This window comes from Catharus ustulatus, chromosome 5 (assembly GCF_009819885.2).
Source record: "Catharus ustulatus isolate bCatUst1 chromosome 5, bCatUst1.pri.v2, whole genome shotgun sequence".
Classification (NCBI taxonomy): Eukaryota; Metazoa; Chordata; class Aves; order Passeriformes; family Turdidae; genus Catharus; species Catharus ustulatus.
Genome location: NC_046225.1, coordinates 27,044,531 through 27,070,023, shown reverse-complemented (window position 1 = coordinate 27,070,023; position 25,493 = coordinate 27,044,531). Strand labels below are relative to the sequence as shown.

Here is a 25,493-nt window from a genome sequence, read left to right as displayed (position 1 = left end):
GCAATAATTACTGTAGCAGTATCCTTTTTTCATTCTTAAATGTTACCACGAAGTCATTACCACCACCTTTGGTGGGCTGGGCCTTGGCCAGTGGCAGGTTGGCACTGGAGCTGTCTGGCATTGGCTCTGTCAGACACAGGGAAGCCGCTACTGGCTTCTCACAGAAGGCATCCCAGTAACCACTCCTCATCACTATCAAAACATGGCCATGCAAACCCAATATAAGGACATAAGCAGCAGAAGCAATTTCATGACACAGTAATGATTCTGTGAACTTCAGTGGGGCAATTGAACAAAATGGAGCTATTCAAAATTCTGATCGTTCACTCAGTGTAATTTGTTTGAAAGGTTAAATAGGATGCTAACATGGACTCAGTATGCCACAAAATGAAGAGGGAAATAAAGCAAACATTTAAAGTGCTTTTTCACTATCTGAAATATTACTATTCAAGTCTGGGAGTTGTGTTCTAATTTTTAGCTGTAGCAACCTGTGATTTACCTTAAGAGTGTGTAGTAAAGCTTGGTTGCTCATCAGGCAAATGACTGCTTCTACTAAGAAAATCAGCCCTAATAAAAGGCAGACAGCATTTGCTGGATGCAAAAAGGCCTCTGCAATTACCACTTAATTGTCCTTCATGGGCCAGTACTGGGAGTCTTGTACTTACCCCTTAAGGTTGCCCCCCTTTTTCAGCACTTTTCTTAACTGTCTACTTAATTAGTCTTGCTTTCTGGCTTAATTGTGAATTCGTTTTGATTAATTAGCCTCAGAGCTCACTTGGCACTAACTGAAATATAGGAGAAGTGCTCAGTTTCTTCAGTGTATATAAGCTACTGCATCCTAGGGGAGTCCCCTCTTTGTCAGCAATAACATTTCAAGTTCAGACAGTGGTTGTAAAAACATTTTTGTAATTAACTTTCTATTCTTGTAATTACCACCACTGTACTACAACATGAAAGTGTTGCTAACACAAAGAAAAAGTAAAATCCATTAAATTCAGGCCTCTTCCTCAGTGGATTATGCATCATGCTCATTAGCTGAACCCTGTAGTTTTAGATAGGATGACATAATGCTCTTAAATGCAAGTGATCAGATCACTCACTACTAGAATTCCAAACCAGGAGTGTGAGTTACCAGCAGACACAGCGTGTCCTTGTGGCACCAACACCAGAAAACCTTTCCCATATCAATCTTTTCAAAGTTATTGAGCTTCACTGAAAATGCTTTACATAACCAAGGCCAGTCAGCCTGTAACATCTTTGAGCACTAACATAGAGCTCTTCATTATGTTTATACCTCTCATACCACTCCTTTCCCCTCCCTCTTTATGACATGTTGGCTCCAGAAGACACTCTCACAGCATTACCATGCATCTTTTTACCACTGATCTTGATCAATTCTCATTTCAGATATTGTTACTGAAAATACAGAAAAAGGCATCTTTAAACATTACAGTGAAACATTTAATAAGCTAAATGAACAAATGGGTGTTAACAGTAATCATACCCATTTAATAAACTTCCTAAATATTTGTCAAGAGTACTGAAATTCTTCAGTTTTAAAATTTAAAAGTCCATACCTATCAAGCTGCAAAGAGAAATCAAAAATTTTATTCTGGACATTAATATTTTTTTCTGTGAACACTTTTAGACTTGTATCTCAACAGTCAAGCTGACAAAGTAAAAGCTTTGACCCTTCTAGCTCATTGTTTCAAACACTGCTGCTCTAATGCTCCAAACAGAACTGCAGAAGGAGTGCAAAATACCTGTATACTTACAAACTTTTATGTTGTACCTTTACTTGGTCAGAGAACCTCAAATGAAGCAGATCAGAACAGCAACTTTGTGAGTGGGCTTAAAAACACAGAGCAGCTCTGCAGGCAAACCTTTAAACATATTCATTTCCTAATAATCTGCAGCCTAATGTTCTGACTGATGACCAACGTTTTCATCTTAGAACTGGACCACAGGACTCACTTTGGTTGTCAAATCCTAACTGAAGCTCATCCGTGCAACCCTAAATGTTTGCCTTTGAGATCTCTTCTGACTATTTGTGAACATCTGTGAAACGACAGGATTCTGCCAAGGAAATGTACTAGCTTAGAAAAACTAAGATATTCAGTAACAACAGCTGTCAATACCAGTAAATGGGCATGGTCCATGCTCTTCAATGTATCACCTGCAATCAATCACCACTTAAAGTAAATCCTGATTACAAAAGACATCATGCAGAGTCTATACAGCAGTAGAAATACAAGAAATATTCCTTCACACTAAAATGCCTTTTAAGCTATTATGAAATGAGGAAATAGCTCTTTAGGTTTATTGCATTCCCCAAATGTCAATTTAAAATTATCTGCAGATGACCAATTTAGTTGTGCACCTGAAAAATAAAAGAAGCTGTATCTGTGCCTCAACAGTTTGTTTTATTGGTCCTGTTTATTTTGTCTGTAATTACTCAGCTCACAATCTCCTATTTTATGTTTACAAAGTTGTACAAATATGGATGTGCACAACATCTGACTGTTTTGCAATCATTCTTCTGCTAATTTAAGTTTCAAAAAGCTTTGTTTAGTAACACAGGAACAGCTTTCTAACCAAATGAAACTACAAAAAGATAGATTTGCAAAAGAATTTCCTAACCCGTAATTTTCTGAAGGGAGGCAAAGCCTTCAAAACTCTGACTTTTTATCGTGGCATGACTTCTCAGTTAAGCCTCCTAAAACAAGCCCCTGATGTTTCCACTGTACCTGCTATAGAACACATGAACCTATTAACATGAAGATGAAATATGTGAATTGGCTTTTGTTTCCAGCTCTCTGAATTACTGTTGATAAAAGCAATTAATTAAAATATTGAAACAGGGATATCCACTAGGATATCAGTATGTATCTTCCACGAACAGTAAGTGTATCTCACAGACAACAGAAAAGGCCGTGTCTCTTTCAAGAGAGAGATCCCAACTTCACAACAGGTAACACTGGTTAACCAACTTCAGCCTAGCTCCACAAACACCTGGCTAAACCACAGTAGCCAGTGGAACTGATATTACCCAGCAGAGTGAAAAATAGGCTGGCAAAAACAATAACACATATGCAGGAAGAACACTAATTTCTCACATTTCAGAAAAGGCTTATTTCTTTGCAATATCCTATTTGGCCTGCTGTATACAAAAATGTAGGAGGCAGGAACCAAAACAAGACCAGGCAGATGTGAAACATCAGCTACTGCTTCTGACTAACAACTGCTTATGGACTGACACACTGCACAACTCAGCTGCCATAGGAGTCCTGGCATTCAGAACATTCTCCTGCACCTCCTCACTCTGTATTTAGGCTAATGACACAGCAGAAAATTTCTAACAAGTGTCAAGTTGAAGAAAAAAATTTGAAATGCAATCCAGACTAACAGCGAACAACCCAGGTCCTGCCATGCACTGTTTTAAAGAACAATTTTGTGCAAGTGGCTGCAACAAGTACAACATTCATGTAACCGAATGAACTTAGCAACGTTCAGTAATTAAGTCCTATGGTGAACAGAACTGATTTACATCTCCTTGCAAGAGAATTCAACTAAATTTAACTTCACCTGTAACATATTGCTCTTCCTGCCTTTCAAAAACCAGACCCTAATGAGCGCAGAGGCCAGCAAATTACTAAGAGCTGTGCTTGAAGCCCCATCTACTGACAAATAATAGAACTGTTGCTAAACCAGAGCAATATTCCAGAGAAAATCCCTTGGCAAACCTGATATTGCTTCTTAAAAAAAAAGTAAATCACAAACATATTCAGATGTAGCCCAGCTGCAAAATGTTCTCTGCAAACTAACTACACAGGACATTTCTCTCAAGAAAACAACCAGCCACAGAGCAACAAAACCAGCCAGCCTAAAAAGGGACATACTTCATTAAATCTGCCCTCTTCTCTTGACACTCCCAGCCACAGAATCAGGGAAATACAAACAGGCATGCTGACCTGAAACCTGCACTTGAACATCTGCACTTTCCAGCCTGTGTCAGGAAAAGGTCTGCACACATTAATTGTGCTTAAGAAGGCATCCTGAAGGACTTAGTTTTCTTGACTCAAAAGAAAACCACCTCACAACCTTGCTGCCAAGCTGCAGTGGGAAAAGACACATCAGTGCCTGATATGACATGGGTAATATCATCACTACTAATCCCAGCCCACCAAATGAAAACACATGCATCCCTGGCAAGCAGCAGCCTGCAGAGCTCTGCCACAGCATCCACCCACACTCTCCTTTAGGACCATGAGCCTTGTAGTCCATCCACATAAATTTCCTGCACTAATCCCTTAAGTATCCATCCTTTTCGTGCCTAATCTGCAGACAGGTAACACAGAAAAGAATTTGCAGGGTATTTTTGTTCAGAACTCCCTGGCCATTGACACAACTGAAAAGTTTTCTTGTTCTGATTTTCAACTGGAACCAATTTGCTGCTGGGATCAGAGACCATCAATCACATCCATGGCCTGCTGGGAGACTTCCTTGGGTTAGAAGCAGAGTCTTTGGTTTTAATCTTAGCCCTGTGCTTTTTCCAAGTGACGAAGTTCCAGATCTCTGTAGGCCTGAGGAGTTGAAAGACTTAAAAACTAAACATTTTAGTGGGTGGGATTCCCTCAAGCAGTGAGACAACACATGGGCCTATCTGGTAGCTGGTATGGTTCCAGCAGGACTTTCTGCATAGTCTGAAAGACAGAACTGAATGGCAATAGGCATGTTCCTGTTTCACCTTCTCAGAGTTTACGTGTGACTTAGCCATGAATGAAAAGAGAGCACACAACTTCTACGAAGTATTTCCACTGTCAGTCTATATATGCACTAACCATAGGAATCACTGCTTGAAAGAGAATGACAGTATTTGAGTATCAGTTCAAATTCCCCAATCCAAAGGATCTTTCACAAAGGCATGGTAATCTTGGTGTCCAAACCCTTTCACAGACACAGGAAGTTAGTTGATAGCTGAAAGCCAATTCCTCTTTCCTACTTTAATGTATAATCTAGATATACCATAAAGATCATGGCCAAGACTGTTTACAAGGTTAGTGTTCAACCCTCACATCCTTAGTAGTTCACAATTCCAATTCAATTTTCCTTTTCTCCTTCTCTTCAAGGATAGCAATGACCAGAGAGAGAAAGCAGCATATGAGAATGCAGTTTATCCTTATCTTCAGCCAGAAGGAATCTTGAAGAGCTTGGGAGACAAATGCTGTGTATACCATCTGCTGTCTAGACTTGGCTTCTGGAGTACAGAGTATAATTACAGTTTTCCCAAAGGTCCTCATTATTATCCAGAAACACAGCAAGCAAATCAAAAGGAGATATTAAAGTAATACATTTGGCCATGACCTATCAATGTTACACAAAGCAAAGTTATCAACAATGTTCAGAGCTAATCAGGCCATAACTTCCACACAAAAGACACAACTGATAAGCTCCTGCTTGAGAGCTCCTATATTCCTATTCAGATTGGAGGTACTTATCATCCAGCTGCCAGACAAGTAAGGGATGCCTGCTGTTAACATATGAGAAGGCAGCTGGACTCCAGCACAGCAGCCTTACAGCAGCCCATCTCCTACACAACAATTACTGGAATGCAAACAGCAGGTTTAAACATTTAAACAGTGATTATTCTAAGCAGGTTGTACCAGGCAGTCGTTAAGACTACCTATCAGATGTTAGCTGAAGATGCCAGCATTTTTTTCAAGTGCTAAGCATCTTTAGGGAGATTAAGTATATCGATACAATTTGGAACAACAAATATACCCATATATTTTCATACTCATATCTCGCCATGATGAGATGGCACAAGAACAGTAACTGATGCAAAGCAAGGTCCTTCAGTATGTCATTTCAGTTTGACAGCAAACTACCAACATTCTTCTGGTTTTTCTTCCCTCAACTCTCCTTATGTTGATTTCAGCTGCTCTGTATTTATTTGTAACATTAGGGTGGGCGCACTCAAACATTTTTGTAAATAAAAAGAACTTCAGAACATACAAAACTTTGCCAGATGTTTAAGCAAACTTCTTCGCAGTTCTTCGTCTGCTTTTGACTTGTGTGAAGAGAATAACACTTTCTTCATTCAGAAGATTATGTATGTTATATTCATTTCCTACAAAGAAAAACAGAGTAAGTTTTCCTTAGGAGCCGCTGGCAATTTTTTAAGTCCTCTCCTGTCTTCAGTCAAGTATAATTTTATTTTATATATATTTAACAGAAGGAATATTAGCTCTTCATCTAGGATGCCACTCTTACAGGCAGATCAGTGCATTTCAAAGAGATAAGGAATACAGCTAGTGTCATTTACTTCGGTTTTTGCTTAGATTTTTACTGAAAATAATGTAACAGACATGAGCTCTCAGCTCTCAAACCCCACAATAAAACTTTAAGCTGACTGAATTTACTTTAGTTTATTCCTACAGAAACTATCAATAAAAACTGCACATGGAAACTTATCAGCAGATCTTCACTTGAGATTTGCACACTAACATGACCACAAAATAGAATTATCTAATAAGGTCCAAACACTGGGAATGAGCAACAGCCTCACACTCATCTACAGCCACATGTTGAATTACAAGGGATCACCTGGTACAAACATTGCACTGCCCATCCAGTCATACTGAGACCTGCCATCAGGAAGCAGGAAAGAATGAAGCGTACATCCTTATGGTCATAAAAAACTTTTTGCATTTTATACAATCTGCTTTCCCAAAAAGCAAATGACAAAATTGTCTCTGCAGACCGACTAGACTTTTAAGATTGAAACACCAAAAAACAGCTGCAAAGCACCAAGCATTAACTGAGCAACGATTGTCCAGTCAGGACACTGTGATGAAAAGTTAATAGGGAAAAAATGGGCTAATTCCTCATTTTCTAAAGATAAGAAAACTCTTCACAAGAAAACTGTACAAAAGCTCTCTACAGCTTCATGAACAGCATGCTTTAACACCACTACACAATCTCCGGACTAGTGTCTTAACCCACTGATTAACAGCCTTATGGAATTCATGCCACTTTTATATCAGAAGGACAAAATCAGGTCTTTAAATTCTCAAAAAAAACATATGAAGTTACAACTTATTCAACAAGATAGTTTGAACCTTCTATACACAAGCACAAAATATGGTAAACTGATCCAAATGGATTTTCATAATTTTACGCAGGAAAAAAGCAGCAAGTATATGGTGATAGAAATAATTATATTAATTACTAGTAACATTAGGCTGTCTGTGATGCTTCCTCAACATTCCAGCTAGTGACAGAACCAGAACACCAAGAGAAACTTACTCTTAGAACTTGGTAGTGTCATCAAAACTTTGAGGCCAACTCACATAAACAAGTGGTATGCGTATCCCTGCATTCAACCATTAGATCATCAACGCATGTCCAGTGTTTCTTCCCATTCCATTCTTCATCCACCTGTACTGGCCTATTCTCTATTCAACCATTCTGTTTGGTTTTGATTCCTAGCATGCTAGTTTAGTCTCCTGCACCTTCCAACAAATGGGTTTCAGACACATGCACTCACCTGCTGGAACATAGAAGGAGTCCCCTGCCCTCATGCAATATGATGTCTTATGTAACGTTACAATAACTTTGCCACGGATAATACGGAAAACCTTAATGGAAACCAAAGGGTACTAAGGTCAGCAACATTTAAGAAAGATATCCAAGAAAACATTTGACTACACATAACAAAGATAAAAACCCACATCAGCCAGCAGAGTTGCAATCCTTTTTCCCCATATTGATCAAAAATAAGATGCACAGCTCAAAAAGGGATGGGGTCCAGCTTTATTTTTCTGATATTTCTATCTTGCCTGCAAGATCCAGAAGTAGGAGCACATGGACATACTGATTTAATACAAAGCAAAGCAAGGTACATGCAAAGTACCTTCAGCAAACCTTTCATTAATGTTACTTTTGTTTTGGCAGGTGGGGGGGGACCTCTCAACTTCTTATGTTATTTCCAGCTGCCCCAACAGATCCTCTGTTTACAAAGCCCATTTTATTAAAAATTTTAAAAAGTACACTTACCACTGTACTCATGTGGACAAACTGGCGCCCTTTTTCTTTATACGGTTTCAGAATCAATATACCAGTTGCAAAAAGAGATGTATTCAAATCTTTGTATACTTCCATTGTTTCATCTTTGAGGAGGTAAGTGCAAATGCCTGCAGGGTTTATACAATCTACAAAAAGTATCCAGGAGATTAACATTAATGCTACCACATAATTAGTCTTGTTACATGCTCAAGGCAACAACACATGTAATTTCAGTGCAACACTTCCAAAATCTAGACTTAATATTTAGCTGAAAAATCAGGACACTTCCTGTGTCTCCCCCAGAACTTTCTCCAGAAGAGCAATGAATATTTCAAAACCTCATCTTTTTATGCCCAATGTGGCGTGAAATTTTTCTTGTAAGTCTAAATAATTCAGGAAATCCCTTGTTCACATCCATCCAACTCACCTAGAGGCACTTCCGTATTTGTTACTGGGTCCACTACAATGACTGGCTTAGACATATCAGCTAGGTTGTGGTCCAAATTTGCAGGCATCTCTTTTCTATCTGAGGACACAAAGAAACCAAAACAGAACCAGAAAAGTAATCAATATAGATTTTAAAAGGTTAATCATTTAACCATAACTTTTCCTACAATCCTAATGTCTCACATTAAGTGCTTAAATTTCCTTTACTAAGTGACTAAATAGACTGAATACTCTGAAACCATTCACAACAATTCTTTGAAAATGTCTTTTTAATTTAAATAATTTCTGTGTGTAGTAGCCAAACACTCTCTAAATTCTAAGGAATTTCCTAGGGAAATGCCAACTATTTATCCTATGCTATTAACAACAGTATTTACTCAAAATTAAACTCTATGTTTTGAGAGAAAAACAGATCTTCCAACAGATAACAACATCTACCAACAGATGCTGAGAGAATATAAAATACATGATGAAGTGTAAGAACAAGTGTTTTTGCTCAGCCTGTTGTTGATAGGCATCAGGACACTTAAGAGAAAGCATTCAAAAAATAAGCAAGCATGTGTCCAATTTTCCTTTTCTCCAGAAGTAACATTACAGGAATCTCACTAAGTTGCAATTCTGAGAACTATTGCTCTAATTGAAAGGATTTTTGCAGAGAAAGAAATATCCTAAGAATTGATAACAACACTATGTTTTTCAAACAGAAAAGAAATGCTTTAGAATATTCATGGCAGAATAAATACCCCTAAGCTCTCTTGCAGAATTCTCTTAAGCAGACAATTTTAGCTCTACAGTGCACAGGAAATTTCTTTAAACACAGATAGAAGAAGCATGCAAAAGGCAAGCTATAGCACTCTGTAGGCACTCATGGCAGCTTAAATAGTCCTCCGGCAATACAGTCAGGGGGAGGAAGATAGTTACAGTGTTTGAACAGCTTTGTTTCAACATTACTATCTCTGTAAAAAGAAGCATCAACAGGTGTAACTCTATAGCTATAAGAAGAGAATTTTTATTGTATCAATAACATTTAAGAATTTGTGCTAGAAATTTTACTTGGCTGACAGGCCTTATGTGCATCACTAAGATTCAAGGATGTAAGCAAAAGACCATCTCTGAGCATGAATGTCTGTCTCAGAGGAAATCAATCACTTCTGGAAGACAGTTCAAAGGCACTTGAAGCAACCAATAGTTCTTTTAAGCTACACTATGAACAGTCACTACTGGTTCTGGTTCTGATGGGCTGCAAATGATTTATATTACAATATAAACTGTACTTTGAAGAAATATTGATCTAGACCAGGGTCCTGTCTCCCATCAGTTGCCCAAAGCAGGTACTCCTTCCATTCCCCGAAATGCCATAATAGTATGCTGATATTTAAATGGAATACTTTCCACCTCTAACCTGGAGCTCTTTATTTAGAACTATTAACTCTCCTGTTACATCTCCTGTTAATGTATCTGGTTCTTGCCCTTGAAACTACATAAATGTTTTTATGCACAATATTCTGGGCAAGAAGTGAGAATGACCACCTTATTCTGCTGAATAACCCAGTTCTCACTGTCTTGCCTCCATATCTTCTAGTTCTTGTGTTTAAAAAACCACAAGCAAAAAACCCCAACAAGACCATTTACAGTAATTTCACAAGTATAAGGCGCACCGGAGTATAAGGCACACCTCTGGGTGCCGGCAAATTTCCAAACTTTGTCCATAGATAAGGCGCACCGGTGTATAATGTGCACTTTTTTTTGCAGCGAGAATCAGCGTGCAACAAAGTAATGGAATAGTAACGGAATTGCGCAATCGCGGGGTTTAGTGGCTCGGCCTGGGGCTGGGCGGCCCCACTTGGCAATGCCGCTGGGGCCGGGCAGGCTGGGCTCAGCGCTGCCCCGCCACTGCCAGGCAGGCTCGCCCCGGCCCTGCATCGCTGCCCCGCCAGGGCCGGGCGGGCTCAGCTTGGCACTGCCCCGCCAGGGTCGGGTACGCTCGCACTTCCAGTTTGGCAAATTTCTGAACTTTGTCCATATAGAGGGCGCTCCAAGGTACAGGGCGCACTTCTGGGTTCAGACCAACATTTTAGTCAAAAGGGAGCGCCATATACTCGTGAAATTACTGTACTTCTATTTCCCTTTTCCATGTCACTCATGATATCAGAGGTGTTTTCAGACCTCTTCCTTAGAGCCTTCCATAGCATTCTCTTCAGGGCTGAGAAGCCTTCACTACAGTTTGATGAGCTTTCCCTAAACCTTTTCTAGTCCTTCCACCTTCTTTTTGAGGTAAGGAATAAAATTTACATGAAATACATGTAAAATCAGAAATTGGTACCAACAGTGATTGTTTTCTTTCTTATTTCTCTGATGATTATGTCAGTCCTGATAAGTTTAGTGCTAGAACCATATGGCATTTTCTATCTTTGTTAGCACTTATTTTACTAGTTCTATAACTTCACAGAGAAATGTTTCAGCTTCAAACAAAAGCTCTAGACAGTCCCCATAAAGAAAGGCTCTTTAGTATTAAAACAAATTCCAGAGAGGACATCAAAAATATTTTGGCTTTTGGACTTTGATTCTCTTTTCTGAGTACTACTTACATATTTATTATTTACTGCCCAGAGAGTCTCTGTTGAAACATAGATTTATTGCCCACTTTTAACCATTTTATGCACTGTTCTTAAAGCTCTCTCTTCACCTACCACATTGTGGTTTTGTACTGAAACTACAACAGCATGAAGCCTATTAACACTCTCTGCTGAGTTTTTAGATGCATTATTACAGGTATCAGTAAAATGGCTACAAGTTTTTATACCTTAACTGTGCACACTAGCATAATGATCTGAACACAAAATAAGTACAGTTATGTTTCTTCAGCCCCTGCTTTAAAGGAACAACACTTCTGGGTATGTCCAGCATTTCTTCCTTTCTTATACTGAAAAGTGATTAATTTTACAACAAGAACGTACAACATTGCTATATATCCAGTAGGAGCAGGCTTTTCCTCATCAGATCATATTAATAACTTATGTTATAAAATTATTTTCATCCAGACAGAGAACTGAGTGTTTATGGGAGGAAAATCTTAGAGCAGTAGAGCATTTGATAAATGATACTTTTATACATACTCAGAGGAAAAAAGTCTGTGTTCCTACTTGTTTCATCTCTGCTCTGCTTGGAATGATCCTTCTTCCTCTTTTCACTCTTCCTGGGAGATTGTGTTTCTGGATGCACTAGTCCACTAATCACAAGCTCTCCTGAAACAAAAGGAAGTTAAATGAAGTCTACTAACTCATAGTAAATTTAAAAGAATGTAAACTTGCACAACCAACCAGTCTTTCAATTGAGAATACATTTTCTTGTTGTTGAAACTTTGCAGATTGCTTTGGAAACCCTGAACAAACAAAAAAGTTTTTCAATATGAAGTACTTTGGAGTGCAATGTAACTTGAGACATTTTAAAAATTATTTCATCAAATTACAGTCAAAACATTTCAGAAAGCCATGACATGCAAATTATTTTTAAGACAAAATATCACTTTTAAGGACACAAATAAATACTATTTTTGAGTGAACTAATTAATTAGGAAAGGACCAAACTGGGCTGAACTGTCAGTAAAAAAAATTCCTGAGAACAAGATTTATTTTCTCACTTAGGGTATTTAGCACTGAAACTATAAAATGTTACAGTATCTGCTCTGAAAAACAATCCTCACACAAGGAGAAATGCTCCAATGAATGATCCAGAAGATTGTCTGTTTTCCAGTATGATACAAAAATCTCTGACATAAAAAAATACACTAGTACAGAGAAACTCTTCTGTTTTTCCCTCAACAGCGAAGGCAAAAATATTTAACATGCTCTGCTGATATTATTTTCAGCTGACACACGACTGTCAGAAGAGAACTACATGGAGAGATGACTAAGTAATTGGAGACCACAAATAATATTTTTTTAAAAAACTTATCCAACAGTAAGCATCTCAAAGCTTGCACAGCACAAGATCAACTCACAGTTTTATTTTCTGCTCTATCTGAATGAAGCAAATAGTTATTTTGGAACTAATACCTGAAGGATCCACAGCATAATTTACACGCTCTCCTCTCCAATATTCCAGAGGTCTCAGCCGTATCCTTTTAGTCCGACGAACATTAGGTGTGTTGGAAGGCATTACTGATTTAAAGAATGAAGTCATTCACATTAAGCATGAAAGAAAAATTCAGAGACAGAAAATATTAAATACTCTTTCCTCTTATTCTGTACCACAAGAGGGTCAGGTCAGCACTTCCCAGCTGATACTTTTATCACACTGCTATCATGACAAGAAAATAGGATTCAAGTATTGCCAAATGCCTTCTTTTGCATACATCAGTATTTCACCCTTCTTTTTCTTAAATAATCATCACCCTGACTTGACATTAGATTTTATTCTATCTGTCTTAGTGAACCACCAATACACATACATTAGGAACTCAAGGACAGCAAACACGCTACACCTGTGAAAACAAAGCCCTCAACAAAGACTAAGAACCCTGCCTGAACCTGCGGGATTTCACTAGCAACCATGAAAAGGCACCGCCTTAGTTATGGGAAGGGGAGGGTAATAGAAACTGCTGAAGTGCATCCTTCTCTTCCAGATTCCGAAATCCTGTTTCCAAAGTCCAGAAGAGCAGCGCTTCTGCAAAAAGAAACTCCACACATTTCCATGATTTCTCAGATATTTATCTTCAAATATACTAAATCACATAGTCTCAACTTTCAAGTTGTGTAGGCTGACATATATGAATACAGTATGACATTTTAGTGTTTGTAAGAAATGGTAAAAGCCCCTTAAGACCTCAAAGCAAATTAATCAAGAATATTTAAACGTTAAAAATGGTAAATACAAAACAGTTGCTGAAAGTTTTTGAAGATAGACAACTAAAATGTGCATAAAATAATAATGAAGCCAATAAAAAACACCCACAACATAAAACAAACAAGCATGGGACTACAACTGCCCATTGTTTCCTCCTATCCAGACTCAGAGCACCACAGAAGGCAGGTTATTTGCACCCCCAGTTTTACTGCGTAAAACCAGTTCAAACTCTTACTGTTCTCACTGAACAGTAAGTTTGTCCTGCCTCAGTTTTTTAGTAATATATTCAGTGCACGTAGCTGGGTGTGCAGCTGCAGTGCCAGCCAGAGACTGAGCTCTGCATGGGAGCCTCAGGCAAAAGGTCATGAACGGGTGCTGACCCTTCGAACAACGGGCACAGGGACCTGTGGCCCAGCCCAGTGACCAGACACTCACGGACAAAGCAGGAGCCAAGAACTCAGCTGGAAGGATCAGCAGTACCCCAGACCATCAAGTACATGGAATGTGAGAGTACAAAAGCCCAGAGAGTGCTTTGTTCCAGTTTAAGCTGTTATTCAGTTGCTACACCATAACATTACTTAAAGGAACCAGAGGTCTGAGACCCTGCTATGGGAAACACAGGGTAAAGCCAGCAAGGAAACCTTGTCTGGCTGTGTAGGGAATCAAATGGGGCACCTGTTAGGGCACTGGAGCCACCCACTGTAAAGGGGTTTAAGTCCCAGGACTTAAAAGTCTGTGGTGGTGGAGGGAGTGTGACTGCCAGAGTGACTCCTGGAGGTCAGACCAGTTTCCTTAACACTATCATGAAAAATGGAAATGTGGCAGTTAAAAACATAATTGTTGAAAAGAGCAATAAAAAGAGAAACACTGTAAGTTTTAAAAATTAACTTTAAAATTAAGAAAAGGGCTATACTTGAAGAAATAACAAAACCTGTCCGTAAATACTTATGAACAGATGAAATCATTTGCCCGTCTCTCCTTCAGAAACGTTTACATCAAGTTGAAAATGCATTTGCATTTATATGTTTACACTACATTTTAAAGTACTCTTACCTATTTTATGCCTTGCTATTTCATCTGACAATAGACATCTTAATTTGCAATTCAAATCTTCAGGATCATCTGAAAACACATTCAAAAATCCCACCAAAGGTATTTATTATTCCTGACTTTTATTCAATATGCCAACTAGAAGCAACCAAAATTAACACAAATAGAAGTCCTGAGGATAATTCTTCCACTAACACCTTTTGCTATAAACATATGAAATATATGAAAAACATACGAAATATATGAAAAACATAAAAAATATATGAAAAACATAAAAAATATATGAAAAACAAAAAATATATGAAAAACATAAAAAATATATGAAAAACATAAAAAATATATGAAAAACATGAAATCCAGTGTAGATAAACAGTATCTGTAATTCAATTTAAACAGAGCAAACTTTAAAATTACTTGAAAAACTATATATTCAAGAAAATACTCCCACGACCTATCACTCTTGATAAAATGAACATTGACAAACTACAAATTATACACATAATTTTATTGATGAAGTTGCAAGGTCATTCAGATTTATATCATTCAAATCTAATTTTAGAACAAATTTTTTACCAGAACACACAAAACTAGGTATCTGAAGAAAGTATTGCATGGACTAGGTAACATTCACGTCTGGCTCTGAAACTCTAATGAAAAGACTTCATATCTCCATGGCTCACGTTCATTACAACAACATGTGGAACTTGTATAGCGAAATTTAAAACCAAAGAGAAATTCGAAACCAAACAAGTAATAATAACCCTCCCCACACAGAAATCCCCAAACACAAAACCAAAGCAAACAACTAACAAAAAAACTCCCTAACATAACAAAGCAAACAAAACAAACAAACAACACTCCCCCCCCAAAAAAAAACCAAACCCCAAACCCAAGTATTCTTGGTGAACAGGCCAAAATCATGCTGTAATTTGGCTCAGGTTTGCCTGAAGTGACTGCATACTGGACCATCACACAGCAACACATCAAACTGGTACAAATTGAGCCTGAAAATTTTGTTCAAAGTATTTTGGAAAGAATAACTTTATCCTGGTAGGCATGATGCCAACCCATGGAGGGCTGTGTTGTCCCAAAGCTAGCAACATAAAGCTGGCATGCTGTACCACACACTCAGATAGAAATGTAACCACAGCCAATAAAATCCACATTTCTTGTTCTGGACAAGCTGTATACAACATAAATTATTGAACTGTCAGGTACATTTATAAAAAATTTATACATAAAATGCAAGGAAATACTAAGCTTGAACATTACCTGAAGATGTATCATCCTGCTCAGATGAATCAGTGCTGGTAGTAAATTTATCACAATCTTCTAGAACAGGCCCACTGCAAAGGAAAAAAAAAATACACCTGCTTGAACACATTAAGTGTCAAAGGAACATTACAGCACTACCAAGAATAGTGGATTGAAGTTTTTTTTCAGATCATGTGGGTTGGGTTTTATTTTGCTTTTAAACAAATCTATACCAATTAGAAACTGAATCAAATGACCACTCTTTAGAAATCACAGGTCAGAAGTTAATGAACTACTCCTCTACCCAGTCATCATGCAGACAATTAGTGTTTACACCTCCTCTCTAAAGAGGTTTTGTAAACTTTTTCTTTTTTCTCCATTCCTGAACAGACCTTCTCCTCACCTCTGTAGCATTACCCTACAAACAATTTTCCATATACCATAATTATAGGAGTGCTTCAAAGAGTTGTTTTGCATACTCTAAAAGGAGAGTAAAATAGTTTATAATATGTAGTCTGTCATGAAATCTCCCCCATAAAATAGCAACAATTTACAAATATAACTCCAAAAGAGATTCTCTGGCAATCAAGCCACTTTTAACAGAACTTCTCCTACAGCCTTAGCATCAGTACTCTTGACCTTCCTTCTTCCCCTATCTGAGGCTGTGCTTACTGTGCCAGGGAAGTTCATTTGTTATCCACCTTAACTCCAAAAGATGCCTTTCAATTACCAAGGTTAGCAAACCTACACTACAATTTTGTCCAAGTCAGTCTGCAGTAGGTTTCCTTAGAATTAAAGCCACCAACATTTTCAGCAGAACAATTGCATAAGAATTTAATAAATGCAGACTGCTGCTCCTGTTTTGTTTTGTTATTAAGTCACCACCTCATGAAAGGGGAAGATACATGCCTATGTACATACACAAAGTTGAGATTGCAGATAGAATGCTATACCCCTACTTGACATCAATTTTATTAGTGCAGCTGTCATTAGTTCTAGGAGTACTGGTCTTTTTGTTCAAAAAGTACACTAACTAAAAGTAAACTAATGTGGAAGCAAGCCCCAAAGGAAAGAAATCCCCAGAGGCAAGAAGCTTATTATGACAGGAAGAAAAATTGTATCACTTTATTAACTGTATTAGCACAGTATTTAAAGCCCTCAAGCACGAATCACAATCCTGTTATTCTTGGTGTTCCACCAGTAGGGCACAGAACACAGCAGCTGTACCAGCTGCCCAGTCTCACTCAGGGGGGGCTCAGTGGGGCAGAAGTAGGATTAAGCTAACATTTTTCAACCAACTCAGGCAATTACCTTTGGCAGCTCTCAACATTCTCAGCTAGCAATGAATCCCTAGAAAATAAAAAAAAATTATTATTACATTTGGTGATAAGTAAACTTAATGAAAGGAACCTGTAGGTCAATAATTTTACATCCTGAACTAGAAAAAAGACATTAAAAAAATTAAAAAGCAATGCAAAGACCAATGATTATAAACCAGGTTTTAGACCACTTGAACTTAGTCTTTAGATTGACAAAAATAAATATAACTGAAGAATTACATGCCGTATTTTCTAAATTTATTTTTAAAAAGGAACAAACTTGACAGTGACAAAGTTATTCTGTGGGTAGTGGGTTGTGCTAAACTGGATCTACTATGCAAGTCTCACAAAAACACTCTAATTAGAACAAGTTTCCTCATTTAGGAGATACTAAATATGGCACCCAGCTTTGAGAAAATAATATTCATCAAACTGCTTGGTTTCTCTATTAACTATTCAACCAGCCTCAAACTATCACATACTTCAACTGCTTAGAAGTTGACAAGATGTATTTAATTATCTACAAAGTTATACACATTTGTAAGGAATCACACAAAAAGCTTACAGTGGTGCATGCTGCCTGTTATGTTTTCTTTTGTTACTTTTTATTTTCACATCTGGTAACTTGCGTTTTTTCCTTGCCATGTCCTGGACAGAAGAGCTGTCAGAATCTGTTTGAAACTCAGTGTCTTCAGAGCTTGAGGAAAGAGCTTTATTGGTTCTATGTGGAATCTTATTGGGTATCTTCCCTGAAGACTTGGCAGACAACCATTTATTTTCAGGATTCTTCACACTCTCCATGGGATGCTGGAGTGCTTTTAGAGGAGTTCTGTTATTTGCACCACTAAGTGACTCTGGTGTGCGTAATACACTTCTAGGCTTTTTGGACTTAGTCAACTTCTGAATCACGGGAGTCTCTAATTTCTGATGCAAGGGTGTGGTGCACACTTCATTCAATTCTATAGGCTCTCTTTCAAGCTCTTCTTCGCCAGGTTCACTGTCAGAACATCCCTCTCTTTGTAACTGAGCCTTTTTACTGCTACTACTTTGCTGGACAGATTTTTTAGACTTCTTCCTTGGACTTACTGTCCCTCTCTCAGCTACTTTGACTTCTGGAAGTTTCTGTTTGGCAGTTTGTTTCTTCTTAACTAAATCCTGAGAAGCTTTAGAAGCCAACTGCAGATTCCTGGAAGACCTGAGAGACTTTTTTAGTGACACAGTCTGCTCTTCCTGATGCCCAGATGAGGGCGTAGGCAAATCCTCACTTGGCAGCACCCTTGTTTTACACCGCTCTTCATCAGATGGTTCTGTTTCCAATCCAGACCATGACAACATCAGTTCTTCAGCTTGTGGTCTCCTGGATGTGTTCTTTTTCTGGTTTGGAGAGTCTAGTCTAAGTGCACCCTTTTTAGTCTTTTCTGTCAATACACAAAATATTTGGACATTAATACCTTTTCTCATTAAGCCTGAAGATATATGTTGACATCTGAGTGCACAAAAACAAACCAAATGAATCAAAATGGGGAAGGAAAAGAAATTTTTAAAAAAGGTATTACAAAACCAGTTTTATCACTGCTGTCTAGAAGAAGGCTCTCACTACAGTCTACAAAAAACTTTGGTATTCTTCCAGTATTTCCTAATAAAAAAAAGGGGGGCAGAAATGTTACATTCAGTCTGATTTGCAGTTTACAGTGTTTTGTGCTACAAAATTCTTCACAAACAATTCCTAACTCAATCCCCTTTCTGTTCAACGTACAGAACAAAAGCTAGTTGGGTACCTACCTTCTATGAGTCCTCATAAAAATAAGGCAACACTGCCTTTTTAAATTTTTCACGTCCTAACAGGAAAGGCAAAAGGTATGGTGAAAAAAGTAAATACACTGTCTCACCCAAAACTAACTGTGCAACTGAAACACCAAAAAGGAATCCACTGATGTCTATCACCTCCTTCATTATAACTTCCCTTATAAACCACCAGAAAAGAATCCAGTAATGGGACCTGGAAGAAAATGTCTGAAGAGCTGTTACATAATTTACCCGTATGAGCACTCTTTTGGCTTTGAGACGTAAGGACATTTTCTTCACTATTAGAGATTGGATCTGACTCTGACATTTCTTCGAAGTCAAAAGTTCCAACATCCAGATGATCCAGTTTCTGTTTAGTAAATGCTTTAGCCTGTACTTTTCTGTTCTTGACTTTCTTATTCTGCGACTTCTCCTTTTCAGAGGGCTGAAGTTTAGAAATGGGAGTTGCAGAGCCATCACTTTTTGATTTTTTGTTCTTAGCAGGTATCGAAATCCAAGAAGTAGAAGATGCACTTAATTCATCAATTAAAAATTCACATTCGTCTTCTATTTCTATATCCTGATGTTTCACAGGACGAGGTGATGGAGGTGATAGCGAGGTTGAATATCTAAAAAATGGAGGGAAAAAACCATTCACATCATTCAAGGAGTGGGGGAGTGGTAACTCCCAAGACCTTGACACAGTACAGAACATTCTTTGGAAAAATTATTACAAAATTCATCCCTCATACATTCCATATTAAGCCTTCAAACAAACCTCTGTCTTGTTGCTACAGCTGCTAAGACAGCTGAAGAGAAAGTCTTCTCAGTCCAGGTAGATGACGCAGTAACACGTTCTGTTCCATGCACAGGAAGAACCTGTTCATCTCTCCCAGGCTGAGGTCCTTCCAAATTTTTAACTTCTCCATAGCTCTCTGCTGCAGCTGGCGTACTCCAGTTATCAAAACATAACCTAGGAATGAGAAACGGCATTCAAACATGTTGCTATACATCCTGAGTGCACAATAAAGTATTTTGAGGATGAACAGATGCTCCTGTTGACAGCATCTCACTTCTTATGAATAAGCTTCCTTCTGGAAACTTGCTGGAACACAGGTCAGCAGTACTACTTTCCAGCAAGTGTCCACAGGCAACATGGAGTCAGCATGTGATTCTTGATCAAAGGTTGTTCAACAAGACAAATTCCTAATCCTAGGAGAATGCACTTCAGAAATAGTCAGTTTTCCTAGACTGTAGTGCACAGGTTTTCCAATCTCATTCCATTAATGGGATAAGTGTCAGTCCATCTTTATGATCTACCCCAAAGATTCTACCCTTTAGGAAAGCAGAACTGTGGCCAAGACACTGGCCATGTAGCAGCTCAGCTTCAAATCTTTCAGTGAAGAGATAATAATCACCACTGAAACTGTTTTACTTTGTATAAAATACTTGTATATTCAGAGCAAGGAGATTCATTTCTGCTTTAACAAATTCTTAACTTTTAAAATCAACACTTTCAGTAGGAATCACTGAAGAAGTCTAGACAATCTGAGAAGCTGATATTTTGGTGCACTTTCCTGGAAAAAAGTTTAAATCTATTCTGGCAGGCTTCTTTCATGTGGGTACTGCACTTACCACCACAGTAACAAATAAAAAATAATTCTAACCTTTCTAAACCCAGATATGGAAATTTTCTAAAAAGCCTGGAATTATTTTTTATGAGTTCACAATCCAAACCTGATTTACCCTGAAGTGGGGGGCACACATGGAGTACGACACCACATGGTTCTACTTACTTAACTACAGGAGAACTTTCCACTTCCTCCACAGGAAAAGGTGATCGAGCAGACCCACGATTATCCTCAGAGCCCAAAAGCACAGCAGGACACTGGCACGGTGCTTCGACATATTTTATTGTACTTTTTTCACTTTTAGACTCTGGAGACTCCGCTTTTTCAGAAGCAGCTACGTAATTGTGTGTTGTAGGCTTCACGTGTGATTCACAAGACTGTCCTGCCACACACACAGAACAGGTTTAATTCTTTTACTTAAAACCTTACAAAATCACAAGAAATAGTTACTCTAAAGACCTTAATTCAGTAATAGTGTGACCAACCTCTGCTGCTGACAGGTTTTAGCAGTGACGCAGGTGAGGGATCTACAGACTTACAGGCTCTTTCCACAGAGCTGGTTGACTCTGGCTTGGGCTGTCATAGTTGGCAATACATAATGAGATGAAGTAAAATATTTGATAAAGCAACAGTATTTAACAGGAATATACATTTATATACGTGATATAATCTCCTTCCCTTAATTCATACTCATTTGAATCACAGTTCTATGTTACCTAAACACTTCAATTTCCTATTGTGTAAAACTTTCTAAAATTAACTGTAAATTTTAAACAACAGATAAAACAGTGTGTACAGTAAAAATCTATATGCAGCTTTAAACAGACATCCTGCTCATCTTGAGGTAAACTATTTATTAATGTCATTAGAATTAATTAGTTTAAACTATTTAGTTATTAATCTTTATTAAGACAGGCTGAGGTTTAGCAAGAATTGCTTTGAGATTATATTGTATTCTAACATCAGGTTAAAGTAAAAAAACACCATTGTAAGGCTGCCTGTTCTAAACTCCACCATTAATAGAATATCCTGCTTAAAAAAGTAAAATCAAAACATTAAAATTAATTATAAAAACTAGATTACTGGCATCATACTCCCAGACAGCACACTAGCAAGGCCTTCAACTTGTTTCCAGTCTTCAAAGTCACAGATACTTGAAGTTATTGTACAGATAACTATCAGAAATTAACCAGCTGTTTTTCTACATGAATCACCTTTAAATTTTCCTGTCTGATAGCTAAGAACTATGTCCACACATCTGTCAAAGTGACCACAATCAACTCCAATGGAGTCCAAGACAGCCATACCCACTACTAGTAAAAAGGCAGTTTGCTTCAGCCTGAGACCATGAGAAATTTAATTACCCTGGACAAAAAGCTGAAGAAGCTTTCATTAGTTAGCTTGGGTTATAAAAAACCCAGAAAAAAAGCTATTAAATAATTCTAATTCCAGAATATTTACTATTAAAGCACAACAAACTAAGAAAAAAACCCACATTTTCAACAACTATTACAGATCATTAAATTACAACCTAAATACTTTTACAAGTGCTCATACAGAACTAAATGCTACAGCATTGAATCTGTACCCACATGAACCTGTACCCAGTGCTACACTATGACACTGACATAACTTACCCTTTGGCTCTGCACTGACGTCCTTTCCTCATTTTTCAAAATAAAGGTTGAGCAATTTGGAGAGTTTATTCTAAGATCACTGCTGCAACCTAAAAGAAAAATAACCTGTAAATATAGGAATCGTGGAATTGTCCAGGTTTCATTTATTTTAACAAGTTCTAAGGCTTATTAAGGTCATGTAAATCCAAACAAGAAAGCAATCAGCTGCTTGAGAAAGATTATAAAACAGTTGAGACACAGTTTTAAAAAGTTGGTAAGGGGTTGTTTGTAAAATCCCTGAGAAATACTATTTTCATCCATTTCATCCCTATTTTTTATTTCTATCTACTTACCACTAAATATAACACAAGTAAGAAAGCACAGTAATTTCACGACTATAAGGTGCACCAGATTATAAGGTGCACTTACAGGTGTTGGCAAATTTACAAACTTTTTCCATACATAAGGTGCACTGGATTATAAGGCGCACTTTTTTTTGGCAGTGAGGATCCACGCGCAACAAAGTAACGGAATTGCTCGAGCCCCGAGGCCCCGCAAGGCTAGGCTTGCACTTCCGGGTTGTCGGCAAATTTCCGAACTTCGTCCATATATAAGGCGCACCAGATTATAAGGCACACTTCCGGGTTTCGATCAAAATTTTAGGCTTTCAGGTGCGCCTTATGGTCGTGAAATTACTGCACTTTTTTCTTTTATCAGCAAATCAAGCAAAACACCAAATAAGAGCTTACTTTCAAAACAATCTTGTATGAGTTTCACTAAATCTTGACCTTGCCGTAGATCAATCTTATTTCTAGAAACAAGAGAGAAAAAATATTTTCAATTAAAAAAGCCAAATGCTCTTATCCCAAATATTAAAATAGCAATGTTTTATTTCTTAATATTTTAGGTTATTATTTCCCCTAGTTCCAACTTTAATATATTTTTACCTAATATTTTCATGCATAGATATCCACAAAGAAAATTGTCTAAGTAAGAACTCCAGGGGAAAAAAAGCCTCACTGCCACAGATTATAATAGGAATGAAGAATTCTCTCTACATAAAACAAAACATGCAACTACTGCAACAGCCCTGACGTAAATGAGTTGACTAGAGTCTCACTTGAAATAAATAATTGTTTTATAAATCAGACCTCGAGTTATGTTGCTTGCATAGTGATGCTGTCATAGCAGACCTAGAAATGAAATGTGCTGCTGCACATCTATCCCTCCATACAGGGAGTCACCCTATAAAACAAACTATTTCTGTGCTTATACAAAAATTTCAGCAGCAAGGACTGGCTTGAGGTGTCAAGTGAACAGCTCAGCTCATTGGATCATTCCTTCAAACCAGCACACATGAAAAGGGAAGAAGTAAGTGACTTACCAGCCAGACAGTGTTGATCAAAACCAAAATAACACTAGAAAAGTCATTAAGTATTCCATAATGATCTTTGAAAACAGCTAATTTGGTAGATTTGGTAAGCTCATGAAACTCACATTGAAAACTGGATTTCAGTAACAAAATCTTCACAGACTCCTAATACACATGTAAAGAATATCAAAGCACACAAATGCTCAAACTCATCCCTAATATTTACCAGCAAGGTCCAAATATGCTGGAACTCTGTGTGGGTTCCATTTCTCTACTCCTTGAAACAACATGTTTGCACAGATTAACTGCTTCTCCACTCATGGCAGCCCAATTAGGGGTACCCTTAGGTACAGCTACACCACAATCTGCTGCATCAGGAAAGGAATACAAAGGAAACCCTTGGAGCTTTGCTCCCCTGGCCGAACAAGGGGAACCTTGCTCCTCTTACCACTAAGAAATACAAGAAACTTGGGAAAGATCATGCTTAATAAGGTACATTACATAGTTTTGACATTTATCTCTCAGATCAAAATCAGCGTAAGTTTTCCAGAGCCTAAGAATAGGTGTTTAGATGCAAGTTACCCTTCTCCGTGGCAGAATCTTGCTCTGTAGTCTTTTTTTAAATGATTCTGTGAAGAAATAAGAATCAATTTTTACTAAGCATGATGAAGAAAAACAAGTAAGCAGATCTCAAGGATTCTCAAGACAGTTTGAAATAGTGGGAGAGTGGGAGTTATTGCAGTAGTTTTTTCTTAGCATGCCACAGTGCCTCTCCATACGCTTGCAACCCAAGTATAACCAAAGTCATTCAAACAGCAAACAGGACTCCAGGCATTTACCACAACTCGAGCAGTAATAATTCAAGCAGTAGCACATTCTTGGCGTAATCAAATAAAGCCACTGACCTGGGAACTAGCAATGGTTGTACAAGATAAAATGAGAAGAAAGGGCAAGAAAAATTCAACAGCAAAGCAGAGTGTAGTTCTTCACAAACGTGAAAAGAAAACATCTCAAAAAATGTAAATGTTTAGCTGAAAAACAACTATAACCTCTTCCTGATTCGTGTAAATTTAAAGAGTATAGGCAGTGTGGAGATTATCTAATTCTAACACAAGAGAATTCAGCACGTTTTTCTGAAGTTTGCAATACAGGCAGTACTTTGCACTTTGTGATTCCCCTTTGGATATTACTTCTGGTATCAAAAATAACTAAACTCCATATGGATTGATTTAATTTCAAATTTTTAACATCAGTTTAAAGTGGTAGAAGCAAGGTGACACGGCAAAACAACTAATCAAAAGCCACCACTTCAGAAACTATACAGAACCACACTCCGCAGTAAATCCGGCACAGTCAATCTGGCACTCGGACTTAAACTGCTTTCCCCTCGCAGAAGAGTGTAGCACAATGCACTGGCAAGTGAACTTCCGCATTAAAGAAATTAAAAATTCCTGTCACGGACCTAAAACAGCTTTTAACAGTTAATTTATTATTGTGGTCGTGTCGCGCTACACATGAAGAATTTTAAAACTTAAGTACGTTTCTAGCGTGCCTGCACAAGTATCCTGATGTGCTCACTCGCCCTTGGAAGTCGACTCTCCAGAGGCAGACTGAGGGGAACGGGGTCTGTCACAGACACTTGCGCGCTGAGGGGAACGGGACTCCCGACAGACCAGCTCTCAGAGCAGAAATATCTCTGCCACCAGCCTGGGCCCGCAGTGAGTGCGGCAGCCCAAACCCAGCCCCTCGCTTTCCTCTGGCGGAAATGAAAGATCGGCCCCATTCCTCCTCTCAGGAGCGCACCGAGGGCCACGCCTCTGCGCTACGGACGGGCCCGGCCGCCGCCCAAAACAAACCAGGCAGGCAGGCAGGCAGACACAGACACACAGACCAGCCGCTCTCTCACCAAGGCCTCCGCCATTCCGGACCGGAGCCGACACGCGCACCTCCCGCCGCCTTTGACCCCGCGCGCGTTTCCCGCCGAGCGCGCGAACCTGGCCGGTGGGCGGCTGCGCCCCAACCACACCTCCCCGGCCCCGTCTCATTGGTCGACGGCCACAGCGCGCCAAGCAAGCCACGGCAGCGCCAAGCAAGCCACGGCAGCTGA

At 38.4% G+C, this 25,493-nt stretch overlaps 1 protein-coding gene across 3 annotated transcripts; it reads right to left on the bottom strand.

The window, feature by feature from the left end:
- Positions 1 to 1,287: 1,287 nt before the first annotated feature.
- Positions 1,288 to 25,493, bottom strand: CENPC (centromere protein C). 3 transcript variants are annotated; one of them, XM_033060126.2, is made up of 18 exons: positions 25,381 to 25,493; positions 23,969 to 24,015; positions 22,764 to 22,825; positions 22,036 to 22,124; positions 20,884 to 20,974; positions 20,564 to 20,780; positions 19,546 to 19,740; positions 19,020 to 19,396; positions 17,548 to 18,400; positions 16,975 to 17,013; positions 15,682 to 15,755; positions 14,413 to 14,481; positions 12,570 to 12,674; positions 11,631 to 11,759; positions 8,495 to 8,593; positions 8,059 to 8,213; positions 7,550 to 7,640; positions 1,288 to 6,130 (listed from the first exon to the last, which is right to left on the bottom strand). In XM_033060126.2, the coding sequence occupies exons 1-18, from the start codon at positions 25,429 to 25,431 to the stop codon at positions 6,033 to 6,035; spliced, it is 2,841 nt and encodes a 946-aa protein (XP_032916017.1). In that variant the 5' UTR covers positions 25,432 to 25,493; the 3' UTR covers positions 1,288 to 6,032. The 3 variants fall into 3 exon arrangements, with proteins under 3 accessions (XP_032916017.1, XP_032916018.1, XP_032916019.1); XM_033060127.2 differs by having other exon boundaries at positions 11,658 to 11,759; XM_033060128.2 differs by having other exon boundaries at positions 25,293 to 25,461.